At 45.8% G+C, this 22646-nt stretch overlaps 1 protein-coding gene across 6 annotated transcripts in view; it reads left to right on the top strand.

Annotated features, from left to right (window-relative positions):
- The window catches only part of LOC119464616 (uncharacterized), a 62620-nt gene that overhangs the window by 25469 nt on the left and 14505 nt on the right, over positions 1-22646 (top strand). Inside the window, exons 7-8 of one of the 6 annotated variants that reach the window (XR_005194481.2) lie at positions 93-232; positions 7951-8180. The exons of 3 other annotated variants lie outside the window; for them this stretch is intronic. Coding sequence is in view for 1 of the 3 variants with exons in the window: in XM_037725644.2 (XP_037581572.1) it covers positions 7951-8033 (83 nt within the window). In the remaining 2 variants the exon portion in view is untranslated. Of the gene's footprint in view, positions 1-92; positions 233-7950; positions 8181-22646 lie in introns of those variants that run through there. 2 more of the 6 variants (XR_007463475.1, XM_037725644.2) reach the window with 2 other exon arrangements.

Below are 22646 nucleotides of genomic sequence, written 5' to 3'. Positions count from 1 at the left end.
CCCCGAGCGGGGAGTGGTGAGGTTACATATGCCATCACAGCCCTTTACAGCCACCGGTAAATAAAACAGCGCCCGTCAACGGTTTTCTGCAGAAAACGCAAACGCGTGGCCATGGAGAAACCGAGCCAAGACACAGCGTTGATTCGCCGCTGCTCTTGGTCAAGTGGTGTGGACCATGCGGGAAAACCGCGACATCACATGGACGTGGCATTCTCTGCTACTTGCAGTTTGTGTGAGTCTCGCGAGCCAGCAAAACTAGTGCAGCACTTTATGATAACGAAAGTAGTTCAACGTGACAGTGCGGGTGGTGCAGAGTGGAGAAAACAAAACCTTTCGACTGCACGCGTTGTCAAGGTTAGCGTGAACGAGTTCTTATTTCTAAATGTCAAATTGAACTGGACAAGTAGCATTTTCCTTTCGTCTTATAATGCAGTGCAATGATTTTTTTTATTATGAGAGGTTGAGTACCAGTGAGGAGTTAGAATGAGGAGGCCTACGTCATCGGGCTAGTACTTGCAACGTCCTGGGGAAGTCTCTAATCGTGACCTACAGTTACCTTAGTTTCTCGATTACTAAAGCTCTGTTTGCAATAACATTGACGCCCTAGACGTTCTCGAGCACTTATCTATCACTTTAGAGAGACAGAGAATAAACTTTTATTATGAGCAAGCGCAGTCTGCGCCCTAGGTGGGCGGCCTCCTTATTCCAGCTAGCTGCGGGCCATGGCCATCTCCCCTGCCCGTTCGATGAGGCTGCGCTGTCTGTTTGTGTCCGGGTCTGACAGATTGGCCTCCCACTGCTCTTCAGTTAGTGTGTGAATGTCTATGTTGCCATCTTTTCTCACACATCCCCATACCATATGGCATAGGGTGTCTGGGACATCACAGCACGTGCAGAGGTATGAATGCTGGGTAGGCGAGATTCGGTGCAATAGAATACCGTGGACGTAGCTGTTCGTTTGCAGTTTCCTGAGGATTACTGCCTCTTCCCTAGTTAGGCCGGGGTGAGGTGGCGGGTAAGTGCTTCTGTCTAGTCTGTAGTGTTGCAGAATATTGCTGTACTTTTTCGGGACTTCATTTAGTCTCGTTGGCGCGTCCTCTGAGAAAGCCCGGTGAACGTGAGCTCGGGCGGAGGCGTCGGCGTCGGCTGCCTCATTCCCCAGTAGGGACTCGTGCCTGGAGTCCAAACGAAGTATGTTTCCAGTAGGTTCTTCTTTGCCGTTTCTGTGAGGATTTTTAGGGCTTGCCTGGAGATTCTCCGTTTCTGAAAATTCCGGCAAGCTGCTTGTGAATCTGCGAATATTATTGCTCCCTCCCCACAGGTTGAGATTGCCAAGGCTATTGCTGTTTCTTCTGCTGTATCTATCTCTCTTGTTAAGATGCTAGCGGCCGTTCTTTCTTTGCCCTTGCTGTCGACGACACTGATCGCATGGGCCGAAATTCCTGTATATTTCGCTGCATTGGTGTATCGTGTGTCCGGATTTGGGCCATAAGTTTTTCGGAGAATCTCTATTCTGGCTTTTCTTCTTCCTTCATGGTGGGTTGCCTTCATGGTGGGTTGGATGCATATTTCTTGGAATAGGGGCTACAGAAATGTACTGTCGAATTGTCTCTGGGATTGTCCTTTTCTTGTTGCGTAGTTGCATAGATTCAGTGTATCCTAATCTTCTGAGTGTTGCCCTTCCTGTTTCAGTAAGTTTAAGGCGTTCGAGTTGGTTAACTTTGTGCGCTTCGACTAGCTCCTCCCAAGTGTTGTGGAGGCATAAGCGGAGTAGTCGCTGTGTGGAGGAGCATTCGGAGATCACAATGGCAATCTTGAAGGCCTTCCGGATGAGGGCTTGGATGATTCTGACTGCACCATGGTCTTTCAGGCTGTATCTTCTGTTTGCTACCCGTCGTACCAAATGTGCTACTTGCGTGATGGTTTCTTGCAGTTTGGGTAGGGTGGCGGTGCCCGATCCGTCCTTGTGCACATGTAGGCCGAGGACTTTGAGTGACTACTTTAGGAATTTGCACGCCATTAAGAAAGAGTTCTGGTTCTGGGAATTCACCTTTTGGCGGTCTTCCTTTGGTTCTTGCTTTTAGTATGAGAAGCTGATTTTTCTGGCGCACATGCAAGCCTGCAAGCCTTGAGGTAGTTTTCTGTACGATCCACCGCTTCTTGAAGTGCATCCTGTTGGGTTCCTTAGGATCCGGCTGTTGTCCAGATGGTAACGTCATCGGCATAGAGGGCGTGTCTTATCCCCTCTATTCCGTTGAATATATTTGGTAGTTTCAGCATGGCTATACTAAAAAGGAGAGGCGAGATGACAGAGCCTTGTGGAGTTCCTTTGTTCGCCATCTCAAGCTTGTTCGATTTCAGGCTGCCCAGTGCCACTGTTGCTGTTCTGCTGGTCAGGAAGTTTTGTACATAGCGGTATATTCTTTCGCCACAGTGCGTATCCTGGAGGTTCTTCAACACTGCTTCATGAGAGACATTGTCAAAGGCTCCTTTCACATCCATGGCCAGGATTGCGCTCTTGCTGTGTTTGCCTAGATGATCGATGACGTCCTCCTTCAGTTGTAGTAAGATGTCTTGAGTCGGTAAGTGGAGGCGGAATCCGTACATGGTGTCGGGAATGTACCCGTTTTCTTCCAAGTATGGAGTTAGTCTGTTAAGGACCATATGCTCGTACAACTTGCCTGCGCATAACATTAAGGATATGGGTCACATGTTTCCTATTCCCAGTGGCTTGTTTGGCTTCGGGATCATGATGACCTCCGCGTGTTTCCAGATTGCTGGAATTATTCCACTTGCCCAGCTTTCGTTGATGGTCTTTAGGAGGTATTCTGCCGTGGTCTTGCTTAGATTGTAGAGTATCTTGTTGTTTATGCGGTCTTTGCCTGGGCTAGTGTTTCGGGTGAGCTTTGCCAACGCCGCTTCAATTTCTGCCTGTGTGAATGGGCGATCGAGTTCTTCATTTAGGTTGCCTGTGTAATCTAGATGCGTTCCCGAGATTGATGTGGCCTGTGTGCCTCCTGTCAGCTTCTTCTGTACTTCTTCCAAGATTTTGTCTTCTGAGCCTCCGTAATTTCGGAGGAGCTTCGTGAGGTTTTCTTGACGTGGTTTTAGATTCCTTAGTGTTTAACTGCAACTTGAGGATGTTCCTTGTCTTGCGGTTGCTTAGAGTTCCCTGAAGTCTGTCACACATTTGGTTCCAGTTCTGCCTTTCTAATTGGTCGGCGTATTCTTCAGCTTGCTTGGTCAATTACGCAATGCGTTTTTTCAGGACTCTGTTACGTTTCTGTTTCTTCCATCTACGGATAAGGCTTCTATGAGCTTCCCACAGGTGGAGAAGGTGGGTGTCCACCGCCGGTATTTCCGTGGTCAGTTGAATTTCCTTGGTGTATTTCTCTACCTTTTCTATGGTGGATTTGGTCCATTGTTCGAGATCATCGGCAGTTCGTGTGGATTCTTCATAATGGAAAGCGGTCCAATCCGTGATTTTAGCCTTACCGATTTTAATGGGTGCTCTCCTGTAAGCGACTTCCGTCTGTAGCACGTGGTGGTCCTTCCCCAGGGTTTCTTCGAGTCTTGTCCATTCCACTTGGGATATACCTGCTGTGAAGGTAGGGGTGTGCGTGTCGTTCCATAATGCTAGCTGATGATATTGTGCTGTGTCGTGGACATTCACTCCCTTCTTCTCCGTCTTGTGATAGTCCTAAGCTGTGTGCTAGGCGTTAAAGTCTCCCAACACCACGAGCTTGTGCCCTCTCGCATATTCTTTACTTCTCTCAGGAGGGCATCGAAGCTGGCAAGAGAATCCCTCGGAGGGCTATAAATGTTAAAGATAAAATGCTTTGGTCCATCTTCCTAGGGGGAAGTATTTCACAAAGGTGTGTTCGATCCGATTGGTAACCTGATGCTGTTGCACAACTAGTAGATTTTGTTTTAGGATTGCTGTGTTGGTCCTCCCTTTTGCTAAATGAATTTCGTACCTTGACATACTCTTAAAGGGCCCCTCGCCAGGCCACATAGCAAATTCTGGTTATACGCTGGAAGTTCTTCCATGCCCTCTAGGGAGCGTTCTACTGCAAGAATTTTTCAAATTGGTTCATTAATAGCTGAGGTAGAAATATTTCAGTGCCGCGAACCCATGATTTCAGGAGGCAAGCGCGACCACCAAGAGAGACACTCTCGCCATTTGCCCCGTCTAGCTTCCGCAAGTGAAATTCCTTCCCTGCGCTCTCCCATGCCGCAGCCAGAGAATCGTGGGACACATACGTCACGGGCCCTGCCTTTCTTTTTTTTGCTGTCTTGCTTTTATGCTGCGCGGCGCACTTCGAGTGATGGCTTCAAGTGCGAGCTGTTGCGTTTGTCTTGTTTCGCCTAGCGCACAATTTTGTGTGCTGTGCATGAGAACGCCCGACTAGTGGTATAAGTCAGTGTTGCACGAACACTGAGGCAGACATAAGCGGATCACAGAGCATGATCTTGCGCTGGGACACGGCAGAAAATGACATACTTTCGTTGTAAGCGCACGCGACTGCACGACGTGGTAACAAGCAGACAAAACGGAAGTACATCTCTCTTCCTGTGGTGCAAAGTAAAACAAAAGCATGCAGACAGTTGTTTTGTGTTTTATTATTTCTCATCTTTTATTGGTCAATTGAAGCAATAGCTTAAATAACTGATGTTGCTTTAAATGATTCTCGAAGTCGTGTGTCACTACGAGCAACGTCACAGCACTGCGATGTACGTAGGCGCGCTCGTGCGATATACGTCGACTCTCCGGCTGGCAGTGCGGCGTCCGCAAGGAGAAGGGCAAATGGTGTTTAGTTTGAAATTTAACCTCTTTTCGCGGCACGTAGCGGTGTAATACTTGGCAGACATGATTGTTAGCGTGCATTGTATGCACTGAGCTTGTCATCTAAAAATTGCCAGACCTGGTGAAGGGCTCTTTAAGGGGGGGAGGAGGGGCGGAAAATTGGCACACACACTGTATGTACATTGCAATAGAGAAGCAAATCTAAAATTTTATTAAGATATCCTCATTAGTTTTTGTTTTATAAGAATTTACAAAACTTTAAAAGTTCCTTGCTCGTGGAAAGCCTGGCACAGTAACGAAACATGCCAGGAAGCTGCCTTTAGTTTTCTTTTCTCAAAAGAGCACTACAGGCTACAACAGTTTCAAATTTTTTTTTTTACCCCTTTATTTTTTTTTACACAGAACATCATGTTCACCTTCACTAATTGTACCAGAGCTTGTCACTCACAAATTAGCATGTAGAAAAAAAGTAAGCCATCAACAAGATATTGAAGACTGTCATACCCTCAAGCACCTTTCAGGGAATACATAAAAACAAACGGGATCAAAATCGGTCGAGCCATTGTTGTGCTATGCTTTTCCATGAGCGTGGTGACCGACAAAAAAAAAACACAATTGGGAAAACAGGCTGCAAAGTTATGCAAGCAGCGCAGATTTATTAGAATGTATCAAGGCTGCAATATTTGGCATCATTGCTGTTAGGCATCTTCTTGCACCTTTGCCTCTTCGTTTGGTGGGCGTTTAAAATTTCATAGCCTGGCTGGTCTATCAAATTGAGCTTCCGTTCAGTTGCGGACACCGCGCGAAGGGAGTCGCGAACGCTGCATGCACGGGCTTCTGCACTCGCAGCTGACTCGAAACGTGGCTCGAGGCGCGTCTGAATGGTGTGTCGTTCGTGCGACTATTTGTCCGGTGAATCATCGGTTATCACACTGTAGCTCGTCGACGGTTAGGGTTTGCTCGGAGGCGGCATGTCCGTGTCACACGATGCATCAGAAACTGAGTGCACCGTCTTTGCCGGCGATGGTGACCTTCGGCTCGCGTCGATACGATCTCAGCTGATTCGCGTGGCCGTACGCCGAGGCGCGATAGCCTCCATTGGCGTGTCTTCCGTCGACTGCATTATCAGTGCCGATGACACAGGGCGATTGTCGGTTTCGCTGCTCGAGTCACACGGTGCAAGATAGCGCGGCACATAATCCACAGTGCAAGGCAGCGCGGCACGTTCAGTCGGGTGCTCCTCCGCTTCTCCCACTAATTGCTGTATTTTTCTCGCAGTAGGAGGCTCGCGCTTCCGTATTCTAAAGGCGTGCTTCGTCCAAAATCTCTTCTCGAACGAGCGACGATCCTTCACTAACCTGGGAGCTCTCAGAAATCCGAATTCTGCGTGTCAAGTGAAGACGCCGGCGTGGTTTGCGAAGCGGACAACTGCGGTCGCCATCTTGCCCGCTGCCGCAGCAGTAACCAATGGGGAGACGCCTTTCAGCACGGCAGCCAATTGGAGGCCCGCTTTAATCGGAGGGCCCATGTGACTACCTTCAGCAGACCCGCGCTTCTTTTGTGCTTGTGCGTTTTTACAAGATGGCGACTACCGACGAATTGAGAACCGGAACGGCGAAACTTTGAGCTTTCAAACGATACCAAGATGGCGGCGCTCGGTGGCGTGAAATACGAGATATGGCTCCGTGAACTGCGGTGATTTTGCGTGATTTAAAGCTGTTTTCTTGCCCTGCACACTGATAAATTAATTTTTTCGGGCACTTTTCGTGCGTTTTCAGCCAAACCATTTTGATACAGCATAGATTAGGCGTTGCAGATACCGAAACACGTGGTTTCCAAAAATAGATTTTTCTCGCGATTTTCGTGATCTGATCCCCACGTCCCCCCTTAATGGAATCTGCGGCACCTTGATGTAAAATTATGCAAATTTCATACATTTATCGACAGTCGATCACAATTCGTGACTGATGGGGATTGACATCATGTCACATCAAGTCACCTCGTGGTCATTCCCGACGTTGATGGGAATCACCAGAAGGTGATTGACATCATCACAAGCAGGAAGTAAGGATTGAAATGCCACCTCGTGAGCTTGAACTCAACAGCTGCTGAGCTGGGCAAGAAATTGCAGCTAAGAAGGAGATTCCACTAATTTCCAGTGTGTGTGAATGAATGAGATTTGTTTCCCTCTTTTTGAATTTTGGCCTTTAGTACCCTTGAATTGCCCTTAAATTTTGAACTGAAGGTTCTGTATGAACCCCGATAAAATGCCACATTCTAGCACCAGCCACAAGGCAAGCTTCTGGATTTCAACAATATTTTGGATTTTAAGAGGGATGCTGGGAGCGTTTCAACAATATTTTGGATTTTAAGAGGGATGCTAGGAGCGTGGTGAAAAGCCAGCTGTCATGCTGGCTCGATGAGCACCCCGCATCATTGACAGGCTTCATCAGCAACAGCAGCTGTTGCAGCATAGCTAACACAAGCAGGTGCAAATAGAGGATGATACAAACATAAAAAAAGTTAGCTTTGTGGACTAAAATATGTAAGAGATGTAAATTATGCTGAAACAAGAAAATAGTTAACGTAAAGCTGCTAAGCACAAGGTCGCGGGATTGAATTTCGAACGCGGCTGCCGCATTTCGATGAGGGCGAAATGCAGAAAACACCCGTGTGCTTAGACTTAGGTGCATGTTAAAGAACCCCAGGTGGCCCAAATTAATCCGGAGTCCCCATACGGCGTGCCTTATAATCGGATGGTGGTTTTGGCACATAAAACTTTGTAATTTAATTTTTTTAACCTTAAAGCAAAGAACAAGTGAGAGAGAAAAAAAAGAACAAGCAACAATACTATGTTTACATGTGCACATGTCTGTGTAAACACACTCAATAACACCATGAAGTAGGCATTTTTAAATGAAAATGAGCAAATAACGCTTCTTATCAAGTGATGAAAAAAATGAGACATAAGGAGTTAGAAAAGAAGAAGCGAGCACTGTAATACATTTCAGCAATTTGAAGTAAGACTCCACAAGGAATCCCCTTGAATTCAAAGAATTTGCAGCGAAAATAATGTCATGGTGTCTTTTCAATCATAGGCAGAGTCACAGCATTAAAAAGCTTGTTATTGCTTTTTCTTTCAGGTTACACATGTGAGCACTTCAACACATTCCCTGGCCGGTTGAAGAACAGTCTTTCAAGCATGCTTTCTCGAGATATAAAGTAAGCACGAAGAATGACCTGCTGGGACCTGCAATCAAATCACCACATCAAAAATGCATAACAATGCTGAATTCTCTGAGCCTCATTTAAATGATTGTGTCTGAAACATCTCTTTTATGAAGAATAAATGTTGTGGAAGTGCAGTTACTGACTCATGATTCACTTGGACTCGTAAATTCATATGTTGAGAGCGTGACTAAAAAGAATTCTCGCAGGACCTATGTCATGATGACTGTCGACGTTAATGGGATTAGCAGATTAGTACTAGTGACACCATATTGCCGTTGAAAATGGGTCATGTGTGAGTTGTGCACTGCAGATGGGCTCCTCTGTCGCTTTTTCCTTTGGACATGCTGTGCCATTTAGGGTTGCACACGCAACGTCCTTGTGACCTCCAAGATTGCACCGGTGGCACGGCGGTGCAAGCTAATGCGGAGAATTGATCCCTCCTTGCCCACGAGCAATCTCGGAGCAGCGTGCTGAAGCAGTCGGCTGCCTTGCTCGAGGAACCAGTGTGAAGGGGGTTTCGTTCTCCTAAGTACTAGATTGGGGGAGTAGGTTCGACGCAGGCTCCCCGCTGAGGCTTTTTTTTTATTGAAAAGTTGGTGGCACCACCGTCGCTTTCTCCCGAATGAGTGGCCCTGCACACCGGCCGGACGCTTGTCATGTCGGAGACCCTACCGCAGCTGGAGGCAGCTTTGACAGGCAGAATTAATCCCTCCTTGCCCACGAGCAATCTCGGAGCAACGCGCTGAAGCAGCCGGCTGCCTTGATCGAGGAACCAGTGTGAAGTGGGTTTCGTTTTGCTAGAGTGTACTAGATTGGGGGAGTGGGTTCGGCGCAGGCTCCCCGCTGAGGCTTTCTTTTATTGAAAAGTTGGTGGCACCACCGTCGCTTTCTCCCGAATGAAATGCGCACGGCCGGACACTTGTCGTGTCGGAGACCCTACCGCAGCTGCATGCAGCTTTGACAGGCAGATACTCGGTAGCGGTAACACCGATATTATTCCCCACCGATCTATCGTAAATACAATGAAGAAAGAGTGGTGGAAAAAATGCAAATGACGCAGCAACGACAGTGCGTCGAGCAGACGACAGCTACTCAGCCCGTGAGCTCGCCTCAGCCAATGCGCGTTGCCGGAATAGCCGGAGCCAACATTTATTGGCCGGAGATTCAGAATAAGGTGATGGCAGCATCACCACAATTTCAACGTTTTTTGCTTCACCCTCGGTGCTTGCCAAGGCATCCGCTGGACCCACTCTCCCATTCTCGTACACTCTAGTTCTGCCTAGCACCAGAGAAACTTCAGTTTTTTTTTTTCATTGAAGTGTAATGTGGCTAAATACTAAATAGGAACAAAGTGCCTGAAGAATGCTAATTGCAATTAAACAGAAAAATTTACTAGAAAGAACTACCTTCAATCTTAAATTAGCCAAAAGATTCTTCGATTTGGTTTCTGTAGGCACCTATACTTTCATGCGACGAGGCCGGCCTGTATTTAAGCTAGTGTCATGTCACCACTTGTGCAAGCATGTGCCGTGCAGCCAGTGTTGTCCCGGCTTGTACCAAATCGCATTCTTTGGCGACTTTGCTCACAGGTTACCCACCATAGCTGAGTGTCTATGGCTGCTGAGGATGAGGGCACAGATTTGATTCGATAGAGGCAACATGCAAAACGCTTCCGTACTTACATTTAGGTGGCCAAAATTAATACAGAGCCCCTAAATATGGCGTCCCTCATAGCCACACTGTTTTCTTTGGACATTAAGCCCTTCCGTACCATGCATGTCTTGTAAATATCGCCAAAGACGAGCTCAGCTCCTTGACGGTACTTCTGATTTTCTAGCACGGTTGTGGACGAGCTGGGTTCGTCTCAATGATTTGTTGTGGTTCTTGTAGATGGCAGCATGCAATCCGTGGGTCAGCGCAAGCAGGAGCGAGCTTATTCTGATGGAGGAGGGCAAAGTGTGTTGGCAAGTGGAGTCTTTAAAATTAATTTGGTCACTTTTGGCGAGAATTTGGAGCAATAGTGTGCCACAGAAAGGGTTGAAGACCACAAAACAAGGGTAGAGGCCTTGGAGTGTTGGTCATTCATGGCAAAAAAGAAGCAGTATGAAAGACTCCCATCTTCCTGACAGATAGAATAAAAATTCAGTTAGAAGTCAGCATCTGTCTAAGTCTTTCTCTTTCGCCATCCTTTGTCCAAGTTCGCGCTGTTAAACGTTATAGATAGATACACATGGTTTGTCAGCACCACGTGTACCTTTCTTTCTATGTCCCCGTCTTCTGCACTGTGCTCAGTTTGCTATGAATCAGTCAATCACACACATTGGCTGGCTTCTGCCAGCATACTGACCATCCCTTGCATTGCCACTTTCTCACTGTTCCCTTGCTTTGTTTAGGCTGTCATTAATTCAGAGAGTGAAGTGAAAGTTCGTTCCATTAGAAGCTTTGTGATGATGATTCTGAAAAACTAAAAATCGGAGCAGGTAGACATCAAGTTGCCTGAGGGTGCTTTTTTTATTGTGTTAATCCTTTCAAATGCCAATGAATTTTGTTGGCTGAACAATTACTTCCACCACATTTCTTGCATATTCAAAATCGTAAAAAGCATACAGCTGCAAAATTGATTAAGAATTTTCAATTCCTTAGTGAGACTCGTCAAGTTTACAGAACATGGACTCCATGCGAAAACTCACTCCAGAAACATTTCACATGAGAACATTAACTAGTATTTCATGTCTAGCAGGCTTGAAAAGCACCCATCCTGGCAATGAATATTATACCTCATGCAACACACTGTGAAAAACAATGAGAGGAGTACGCTCACTATATACGACATACTCACACTGAGCAAGTACACACAACCGTCTACCTTCCCACTCGTTTTACCAGGGGTGGGACTCCTGCGCCAAACAGAAAATTGACCGAAACTGCGCCACGCTGCGCCGGAACGGCTTCAGCATGTGTGCTCCGACAGTGGCCTCGAACAGCGAGCTGATTTGTTCTCCGATAAAGATTGAAGCAGTTCACATTCCGCACACCGCGCGACAGCGCCTCCCGCACAGTTTCTCGTAATTTTCGAGCTTATAACACTGGACTTTTCGGCGCTTCCCGCAAGTGGCCAGCGTGCGCGTGGCCACTCCCGGCTGCGACTTCACAATTGCTAATAGGTACAGCGGTGGCGTGGCACTGCAGGTCACGTGACTTCCGCTTAACATGTGTTGTCATGGCAATCGTGGAGCTTCTAGGTGCCTAGGGACATAATCGCTTAGGGACTTTTGAGGCACTGGTCTGCACGGCCGCGCGTCGGCTGCTAGTTACTGAGCGTTGCTCTCTTATCTCCGGGACTGGGTGCAGCGACCTTGCCGAGCGCAGCTCCTACGTGCGTAGAGAGCGAATCGTTTAGGGCGCGTTGAATGTCTGGCGGTGTCTGGCCCATACCGGTCGTGCTTTATTGTAGCATTTGTTCTTGTGGCGGAAATCCTTGCAGTAGTGGTGGTGTGGCATGATGGCTTTTGATCTCGGTAAACTATGGTGGTGTAAACAAGCAGATGCTGCTCGCGTTTGTGCCTCGGTGCCGCGGTGGAAGCCGCTGTGCCAGGCGCCAACGCGAAGCGGCGGACAGTAAAGTATGCGCTCTGCCTCCGCTCGACCCACTCTTCCATATTCTAGTACGCTATAGCTACAAAGTGCGCTTCGACTACGCACTTCGGTTTGATTTATTCTTTGTTTCGTCTTGGTTTCGAAGTGCGCTGCCATATTCTATTTCCATTATTCCACCAAAATTCAGATTGGCCTGCTCCAAACTGCTTCAAAATGAAATTTTATCGGCTACAAATTGCTCCACAGCGACATTTAGTCTGTTCCAAGCTTCTCCAAAATGCAATTTTGACTGCTCCAAAACGCAATTTTACTTGCTCCAAAAATTGCTCCAAAATGACTTTAGACAGTCTCACCTCTGGTTTCACTAAATTATTTTGAACTGGTTATTCAAACTTGCAACGCGATTCTCATCGGAACAGTTTCAAGATGTATGGGACACATTTTAAGTACCATTATTTTCATCAATGCTATTACTGTTGACGCACTTTCTTGGCGTACACTTGTGTACACAGAATCTTAAAGGCTAGTAACTCGCTTACTGTTATCGCTAGTAACTCGCTTACTCTTGTGAACCATCACGAAAACATTCAGCTTTGACCATTCGTGTGCTATTGGTATAGTACCCACACTTATTGCGCGTATATAGTGCGCGTGTATTCAAGTGTGCCCATTCACTTATTCTTGAGACGTTGGTGAAAGAATAGGCGTAAGTTTCCACGCTGGTTGGGGTAGATGTGTGTAGATACTGTGCGCGAAACCGACTATGACAGGAAACAGCGCTACTCCCTTTATCAATGTTTAACGAGCGGTACTCACTCTTGCTGACATACCGGGGCTGAAGCCCTTTCTGTGAAAGTTAGTGATACAAAGCTGGCGGATGAGCAAATTTATGTATCCTCGAGGAAAGCCGTACAAAGTGCCGGAAACATGTACGGACAGTTGCAGCAGCGGTCCGCGAACTTGGCCCCACATATTCATTACATTCCTTAATATGCCAGTCACTATTTTTGCAGCCAACTACTGCACACGTCTTCAATCCATATGAGGCAAACCAGTGTGAATGGAGCACAGTGTGCTAGCAAAAACTCACTTCCATTTCTGACAGCTGATCGCACCGAAGGTAGGTAGAAGACGTAATGGTTTCGTATTTGTGCGCGGCCGCTGAGGTGACGTATGGCGCGCCACCGTAAGCGCCATCTCGTTTCTCTAGAACAAAGTGCTCCGCGAAAAGGGTCAATATAGTCGGCGCTTGTACACTGTTATTATTTGAGTGCCGTCTCTGTGCACTGGACGCCTCTACTTGTTTAATGTTTGTTTTGCTGCTGCACCATTGCGTACAAATATTTAGTTTTGATTTCTAGATACCAAATTCACACAAAGAAGTTGCGCTTTCAAACTCGGGATCTTATGGCACTTGACAATGTGATCCTACCGTGCACAAGTATTAATAACACAATTCCTGCTGCTGGTCAAAAAAAAAAGAAGGGCTGGCTGATCAACCCAAATCTGACAAAAATGTGCATAAGGTCCGCCATTGTGTATTGTAAAAAGAGGTACTACCTTGGTATTCAATGTCAGCGACACTCATTAATTATGCATCCGGTCGACTGAAATAATTTTTGTTAGAAGTCGTTCAGTTTAGGTGATCAGTAAACATTTCATGGCTTAAGTGCATAAGGGCATGATTTGGGTAACGGTTTCAGTTGTAAAGAGCAAAGCCGGTTAAAATATAAAATTTTGGCAAGCATAGTTTACCAATAATGTAAGCTGAACAACATACAAAACTCGGTGTAGCAGCGGAAGTAATCCCATATTAACTTGCGGCCAGCTGTTGCGTGCTCTATGTGACATGGCTATGTCTAATTTTTCACTTGTGTTTCAAGACTGCAGTCGTTTCATTGCCAGCTGTGAGGATGAAGCAGCTTCATAGCTGGACATCAGAAGCCTTCCAGGAGCTCCCCTTTTCAGCAACAGAGGCCTAGGTATGCTCTTACCTAGTTTTTTTTTTTACCCTGTATCTTTTACCTGCAATGGCTAGTTTTGTGGGGATTGCTGTGACACCTGTTCCAAGGGACAGAACATATATATAGGCATGTGTGTTCTAGTAAGAAAATAAAAATACTGAAGGAGCCCAACATGACGTATTTCAGGACAAATCTATCATGTAAATACTATGTGAAAAATAAAAAAACAAAACGACGAGACTTGGTGCACAGTGTGCAGATGTGTGCATCAGCATAACGACAAAAACCTGGTGCCAGTTTTAAAAAAGATTCACTACGTTGCTTTGTGTTGCATTATTATCATTGTTCTCTATCACATTATTGCAAAAATGTGCTCTCAAGCATTGCATGGTTAAAAACACAGTTCAAATACATCATTTGCTTTCACCGTCATATGCGTACAAACAGAGTGGAATTCTTAAAAAGTTGCTTTCCTTCTCCGACCTTAATTTTAGGTTCTTCTCAAGTTTTCCCATCTATTAAAAAAAAGTATTGGGAACACTTTCCTGGGTTTACAGCCAGCTTAAGCACATTGTGCCAGATTGCGAAGAAGCCAACGAGGTCCCAGTGTCTGTAGTGGTGTCTGGTAAAGGCAAGTTTCTTGTGTGATGCTTTATGCTTAGTACCAATTGGATTAAGTCATCATTTTAGCAAAATGTTTGTTTTCCAGAAAAATGTCATTTGATGTATGTCCAAAGAACCACATTTTAAAAGAGTTGCTCATTCTCTAAGTCCACTGCTTGGTGTTATGAAATGCATGTACCTTGTAAGCATAGCGTTTGGCCTTCAGCTGAAGGTAGTATTGGCACGTTTGCATGCGCATTAAGTAGCATTAAGACAAATGTGAAAACACTAGTGATAAGAAGACACAGCTATGTATAAACATTTTCACATGAACAGATCACTCGACGCAATCCTTAGGAAAGTAAGTAAAAATATAATAATGTGCTTATATGATAAGCAGTGCCGATGTTTCAGGAGCATAACCTTTTACCGTCATATACAATAACAGTTCGTGTTTTAGCATTATAAAACTATTTGCCTTATTTGGGTCCAACTGCTCTACATTCGAAAATTTTCGTTGATCGCATTAGGTTTTGGGAGTGTCTTGAGTCACTGCCAGAATTAAATTTGGAATTGGAGCCGTCGTATGTGTGATAAAAAAAGCCATTTTGGAACCAGTTGCCTGCTATGCAGTATTCCAAGTGTGCATATTAGAACAGTCACTTATATTTTCATTGTAGACAGGTATAAAGTGTGTATGTACACATCTTGAAGTCTCAGACTGTGCAGTTTTATTCAGATGTGTGATTGTGTGGATGTAGGTTTTTCTGTAAAGAATTGCCTAGAATTTCTTAGCAGTACATTAAGGTGTGAAGCAAAGAGAAAAATATTGTTCAAACAAAATGGTTAAAGTATGCCCTTTAGAGTCTTAAGCACACTTGGATGACTTTACAGCATGTAGTAAAACAAAAATAGGAACTGAGGTGCTCGTCACAACCATATGGTGCCAACAAACAATGAATACAAGGAAAGAAAAAAGGAACAGAAGTGAAGTGGACCAAAGGACAACTCGCTGCTGATGGGAGCTGCTGACAAATCGCTGCTGATGTATTCACATGTGCATGATGCATGCAATCTTTTATGGAGTTAAAGCAACAGCTCTTCCTCCTGTTCACTTTGTTGCGCATTTCTGTGTGTGTACTAAGTCTGGCGCTGGAAGCGTTAGCCTGTGCCACTCGTGGCCTTGGTGCTGGATGTAACACATCCTTCTAACTGTAGGTGTCATGTATTATGTGAACCTAAGGTTTTTGAATTCGTGTACGCCGCAAAAGCTGCACTTGAAACAATATGCTATATACGCCACCATTGCCATGAGTAGCACTGACTGACAGTCCCATGGCCAGACTTTGATTAACCTTGCTCAACTATTCTGCAAAACTGTTTTACATACAAATGTGGTAATTAGTATACATGCTAAATTCCTCACAGCATAACATTTTTGATGCACATTTGACAACTTTTATTATTTTGTTTTAACTCAGGATGCCATTCTACCTGTGCTGCACTGTGTGGCTGACCACTCCAAGGATCTTAGCAGAATCATTACACAGGTGTGTACTTTTGTGATTCGAATTACGAGTATTTTTGTAGTTTACGTTTGGTGTAATTGCACAAATGAAATGAAAAACAGATTAAAATATGAGCTGACAAGCTTTGTCTCTAAACTTTAGTTACAAAGGCAAATCTTTTTTAACAGTTGTCTTCATAGCAATACAAAAGAGCATGCATATCAAAACATCAGTGTCTAACAAGCAACAGCATTTTAGTGTAGAAGGAACCAAAATATCATACGAAAACTTGTACTAAACTAGGGACTGTATTAAAATATTATGAGAGACCATTTCTTAAGAGTGACAGTTTGTGTATTGGAGGCTTAAACTATTTCTTGGGTAACTCTGTCTCGTTTCTTGAACTCAACTGATGTATTTTGGTTAGTTATTTTACCCAGACTGCTACATATTTTGGCGCAGTCGACGACGAACATGTGTGACCGCTACAAGTGGCAAGCCGCGCTCCCCGCGACGAATACTGTGAACAGTACTGTTATTGCGGCAAAAGTGTCTATAGCTACTTATGTGGAAGATCACGCGAATTGGATAGCCAATATAAAAACATCAGGTGACTCCGCTAAGAGCCTTTTATGCCCTACACTTCAGACTAGGATGCAAGATTTAGGTTAATTTGCAACCAAGACGCCCACATACAATGCTTAAAACATGCTTAACGTGGTGAGTTGGGCGTGTTGGCACATTATTACGAGAACTTCAGCGCAATAAAACACAAGGACGACACAAAGAAATGACCAGGATGAGCGCTGAACTTGCAACAGGTTTTATTGTAGCAAATTTCACATATATATGCACTATCCAACACAGACGTCATTAGCTGCACATGCATAGAAACGCCATCTCTTTATCTGAGAGTTGTATCGATGGCACGCTAACACACCTTTCCCCTAGCCAGGAAATACGTTCTGCTTAAACAATTTCTCGAGTGAAGCGCGATTTGCTCTTCATAATGACAGACGTGTTATGCAGGTCAGGTGAACAATCCTTACATGTTAAACATTGACTAGCCAGGAAACCTTGAAAGTCTTTCCCTTCACGCACTTTTTTCACATAGTTTGCATGCTCCCATAACCTAATGTTGACGCATCTCCCTGTTTGGCCAACGTACACCTTTCTGCATCTTAGAGGGATTTCATAGACTACAACTTCTGCGCAATCAACAAAGGGTCTATCCCGCAGGGGCGTCTGCGCAAGCAGGCGTTTGGTGAGTTGCGCCACCACGTACCCCAGCACACGAGGGTTGGACCCTCCCGCGTCTAACCGTGCGCGGCTGAGCCATGTCCGGGGAAAAGGGGATCCTGGGGGTTGAGCCGATGCCGAGTGCTTGGACCTTTATGGCCCCTCGGCGGAGGCAACACACCTCTTTGGCCTCTGCTTCACGTAGACGGCACCCCCGGACTGACCCACCCGGGGGAAATCGGTAGTTGCCTTTTCCTGTCTCTCTCTCCAATCTTCGTCTTTTCCTCTCACTTTCAATCTCTCCTGTCTTCTTTTCTCTTCCATTTACTTCCAACATTCCTGGCAGCAAGGGTTAACCTTGTGTGTCATAACCACCCTTGGTTATACGTATTTGGTTATAGCGGAATGTACAGCTGGCGTTTGTGGGGCTTGTGTCTACAGGTCCTACAGCGTCCCCTCGTTGGGCTCCATGGTTGGTGGCTGGCGTTCCTGCCGAAAGATCATTATTTTTCATAGCTTTTTCTTTCCCCGCGTTACCCGATCGCCCCCTTAAGCGTGGGCGCACCGAAGACTTATTCAAATTTTTTGGCCGCCAAACTGAAAACTTCCCTCGGTTCCACGTTGTCCACTGTGAAAAACCCGAAAAGACGGTGAGAATGATCTCACCTTTCCTAGTTTCAAAATGTCTAACGGAAACATTTGGCGCAGGCTACAAAGCATCAAAGATGGCTAGCGGCGATCTCCTATTGGAACTCCGCGATAAGAACCAACATGACAAGCTCCATAACCTAGCCTCATTTGGGGACATCCCATTGACAATTACCCTGCACTGCACGATGAACACCACCCGTGGAGTGGTCTCCGATGACGACCTGATGCATCTGGAAGAAACTGAACTATTAGAAGGCTGGAGCGAGCAAAACGTAATCAATGTGAAGAGAATCATGCTACGGTGCGATGGAAAAGAGATGAAAACAAAGCATCTAATACTTACATTTGGTTCAAGTGTGCTCCCTGAAACTATTGAGGCAGGGTACGTGAAACTCCGGGTAAGACCATATGTTCCGAACCCTCTGCGATGTTTTAAGTGCCAGCGATTCGGCCACAGTTCGCAGAACTGCCGAGGTCGACAAACGTGTGCGAAATGTAGTGCCAATGAACACCTCGCTGAATCATGTGAAAACGCCCTCCACTGTGTGAACTGTGACGGGGACCACGCCGTGTACTCGCGGTCGTGCCCATCATGGAAAAAAGAAAAAGAAATTGTCGCAATCAAAGTAAAAGAAAACATCTCATTCAAGGAGGCACGAAGGCGGGTATTATCCCTGCCCAAGAACACTTTTGCCGAAGTGGTGCGTCAGGGGGCAGCGCCACAACGGCCTCCGGCAGCTGTCCGGCCCACACGCAGTGAGCCGCCAGCGACGCCATCCGCCCCTCGGCGGCTGCAGCTAGCGCTGCTCCGCCAACTCACAAGAAGGGGTCATCGACCTCTGGGCTGGTGGCCTCCAGGGTCCCATCTCTTGAGGCGAGACCCTCAAGGCGAACACACCGCTCGCAAGAGCGGATGCCCAGCGCCTCAGGAGAGGCGATGGACACAACGTCCAGCCAAGCAGCGCATCCAGCGCCTATGGAGCGGCGGGGGTCTCTCGACCGCTCCAAAAAAGAGAAACTGCGCATTACGGGGCCTGAGAAGGGCTCTGTAACCTAAGGTATTGCACACCTAAGCACACAGCACAAATCTCTTTTCAATATGGGGACGCAAATAATTCAATGGAACGTCAGGGGTCTACTTCACAATCTTGATGACGTTAAAGAACTCATTCGCAAATACAGTCCCAGGGTGCTGTGTGTTCAGGAAACACACCTCAAACATACGCAAACAAATTTTCTTCCACAATATTCTATTTTTCGTAAAGATCGTGATGATGCAGTCGTGTCATCCGGCGGTACGGCTATTATAGTCGATAGAGGTGTTGCCTGTCGAGAGCTAAAACTTCGTACGCCCCTAGAGGCAGTTGCTGTGCAAGCGGTGTTGTTTAACAAGCTAATTACAATCAGCTCTGTATACATTCCTCCTAACTATCAACTTCACAAAACCGAATTTCAAAATTACATAGATGAACTTCCTGAGCCATACATTGTTGCCGGAGACCTAAATGCGCATAACACTCTGTGGGGAGACTCCCGCTGCGATGGACGAGGGCGCTTAATAGAAAACTTCCTCTATTCATCTGGTGCATGCTTGCTCAATAAGAAGGAGCCAACGTACTATAGCGTTGCACACAACACCTACTCCTCAATTGACTTAAGCATAGTATCCAGTACTCTCCTGCCGTACCTCGAATGGCATGTTATTAAGAATCCTTATGGAAGTGACCACTTTCCGATAGTTCTAAATTATACAACACAGGATGAATGCGCCCAATATCTTTCTCGATGGAAGGTTGACTCTGCCAACTGGGAACTATTCAAACAACTTACACATTTAGACAGGGACATTTCTGGTATCAATATCGACAATGATGTGGCTTACTTAACAAGTTTTATAATAAACGCTGCCACAAAATGCATCCAACAAACAAATGGACTGTCTAGTAAACGCCGAATTCCATGGTGGAATGCCGAATGTCAAAAGGCAAGGAAAAAACAAAACAAAGCTTGGGGGCTGCTACGTGACTGCCCAACAGCCGAAAATCTCATTAATTTTAAACAAGCAAAGTCGCAGGGAAGAAGAACACGTCGACGAGCTAAGAGAGATAGTTGGGAGAAGTATATATCCAGCATTAATTCGTACACTGATGAGAGAAAGGTCTGGAACCGAGTAAATAAACTAAAAGGCCGACAATATCACCCTCTACCCCTAGTAAATACCCAAGGTGACAGCCTGGAAAATCAGGCAGACTTTCTAGGTGAGCACTTTGAACAAATCTCGAGTGCATCAAACTACACACACACTTTCCTGCGATTCAAAGAACACGCAGAGCGACAACACCTTGAACGCAAATGTGGAAGAAATGAAGCGTACAATCGCCCATTCAGTTTAGCTGAACTTCACGCATCTTTGAATTGTTGCAACGGCTCGGCGCCAGGTAGTGATCGCATCATCTTTGAAATGATCAAACACTTACACTCAGAAACACTAAATACACTTCTATCCCTTTTCAATGCTATGTGGGCGGCTGGATACATTCCATCTGCTTGGAAAGAAGCTATTGTTATCCCCATACTTAAACAGGGCAAGGATCCCTCTCTAGCCAGTAGTTACAGACCAATAGCTCTAACAAGCTGTCTGTGCAAGCTCTTTGAAAAAATGATAAACAGACGCCTAATCTGTTTCCTGGAAAATCACAAAATTCTAGACCCCTCTCCAGTGTGGTTTCCGAGAAGGTAGATCGACAACAGACCACCTCGTTCGCATCGAGGCCAACATCAGGGATGCCTTTATACATAAACAGTTCCTTCTTTCGGTATTTCTTGACCTAGAGAAGGCATACGATACGACATGGCGTTTTGGTATCCTTCGGGACCTTTCTTCAATGGGTGTCCGTGGCAACATGTTGAACACAATCGAAAGCTATCTCTCTGACCGCACGTTTCGTGTAAGAGTGGGCAACAGTTTGTCTAGAACATTCACCCAAGAGACCGGTGTGCCACAGGGAGGCGTGCTTAGTTGCACGCTCTTTGTCGTAAAAATGAATTCACTTCACACAGTCATTCCACGCACCATGTTTTACTCTGTATACGTCGACGATGTGCAGATAGGTTTTAAATCCTGCAATCTTGCTATCTGCGAACGCCAGGTCCAGCTTGGCTTAAACAAGTTATGTAGATGGGCGGATGAAAATGGGTTTAAAGTGAACACGCAGAAAAGTACTTGCATGCTTTTCTCCAAGAAGAGAGGCGCAACGCCAACCCCTAGTATTTTTATTAATGGCGATGAACTCACTGTTAGCAGTGAACATAAATTCTTAGGAATCATCTTGGATTCAAAACTAACGTTTATACCCCACATCAAATACCTCAGGACGAAATGCATGAAAACAATGAACCTCCTTAAGCTTCTGTCCCACACCACATGGGGTAGCGACAGGAAGTGCGTATTGGACCTGTACAAAAGTCTTGTACGTACACGTTTAGACTATGGTGCCGTTGTGTACCACTCTGCCGCACCGTGCGCGTTGAAGATGCTGGATCCGATTCATCATTTAGGTATCCGCCTGGCCAGAGGTGCTTTCAGGACAAGTCCTATACAAAGCCTATATCACGAATCAAACGAGTGGTCACTTACCTTGCAGAGGTCATACTCTAGCTTTGCATATTTTCTGAAGGTACACGCAAACCCTGAACATCCGTGTTACGCTACCATAAATGATATGACTTGCACCACACTGTTCCGTAACCGACCCACAGCAAAGGAGCCCTTCTCACTGCGTGTGAGGAAGCTCAGTGATGAAATGGGTGTCCCACTTTTAGAACCTCGTCTAAAAGCCCCAGCAAAGCTCTTACCACCGTGGCAGTGGCAGCTCATTAAATGTGATACATCGTTTGTTCATGTTACAAAGCATGCTCCAGAGGCACACATCCGAATGCACTTCCTCGAACTGCAGCTGAAGTACCCATGCCCAGAATTTTATACTGACGCATCGAAGTCCCATGCTGGTGTGTCTTATGCAGCCGTTGGTCCGTCTTTCTCAGAATCTGACGTCTTGCACCCGGAAACAAGCATTTTTTCCGCGGAGGCTTACGCAGTACTGTCGGCTGTTAAATGCATCAGGAAAACCAATCTACCCAATGCCATCATATTCACTGACTCCTTGAGTGTAGTAAAGTCCTTAATGTCACTCTGCAAACACAATAACCCTATACTCAACGAGCTTTACTCACTTCTGTGCACTGCGTACTTATCTAACCAGCTTATTGTGATCTGCTGGGTGCCAGGCCACAGAGGCATCGAAGGGAACATGCTGGCAGACCAGATGGCCACATCTCTTACAGCGAAAAGCTAGCAACACTTTCATATCTGTACCTGTGACAGACTTGAAGCCTTTTCTCCGCAGAAAAATTAGGACATACTGGCAGCAAATGTGGGACACTGAAACGTCGAATAAGCTGCATTTAATTAAACCTCAGTTGGGTAATTGGCGACCAACAACAAAAATACGGCGAACTGAAGTAATTCTTTGTCGACTTAGGATAGGCCATACCTACGGGACCCACTCTTACTTGCTGTCTGGTGCTGAACCTCCCATCTGCACTAAATGTGGAGAGACGCTGACCGTCCTACATGTCCTGATAGAGTGCCGCGAATCAGAAGCTGAAAGAAAAAAGCGCTTTCCTCTAGCTTACAAAGAGAACGTTCCTCTTCATCCAGGAATGTTCCTTCGTGTGGACTCATTTTTCAACAGCAAATCACTTTTAAACTATTTACATGATGTTGATTCACTACAAGTTCTACGCCCGATAAATTCGTAGCATGACCTCTCAACAGAGGCTACTGCTGCGATACTACCATTTGTATGGCACGTGCCTCCAAAGCCTTGCACACAAGGTTCTTGATGAGGCAGCAGTGCCACTGGCACTTACAAATTTTAGAAAATCATCCTCTCAAAGCATGTTTTACGTCTCACAGGACACTTTAAAGCCATTGCCATAATTTTAATACATTTATGTTTTACGCACTGTACACCGACTCTGCTT

The sequence above is a fragment of the Dermacentor silvarum genome, chromosome 9 (genome assembly GCF_013339745.2).
Source record: "Dermacentor silvarum isolate Dsil-2018 chromosome 9, BIME_Dsil_1.4, whole genome shotgun sequence".
In the NCBI taxonomy this organism is placed as follows: Eukaryota; Metazoa; Arthropoda; class Arachnida; order Ixodida; family Ixodidae; genus Dermacentor; species Dermacentor silvarum.
This window is presented reverse-complemented; position numbering and strand designations above follow the sequence as displayed.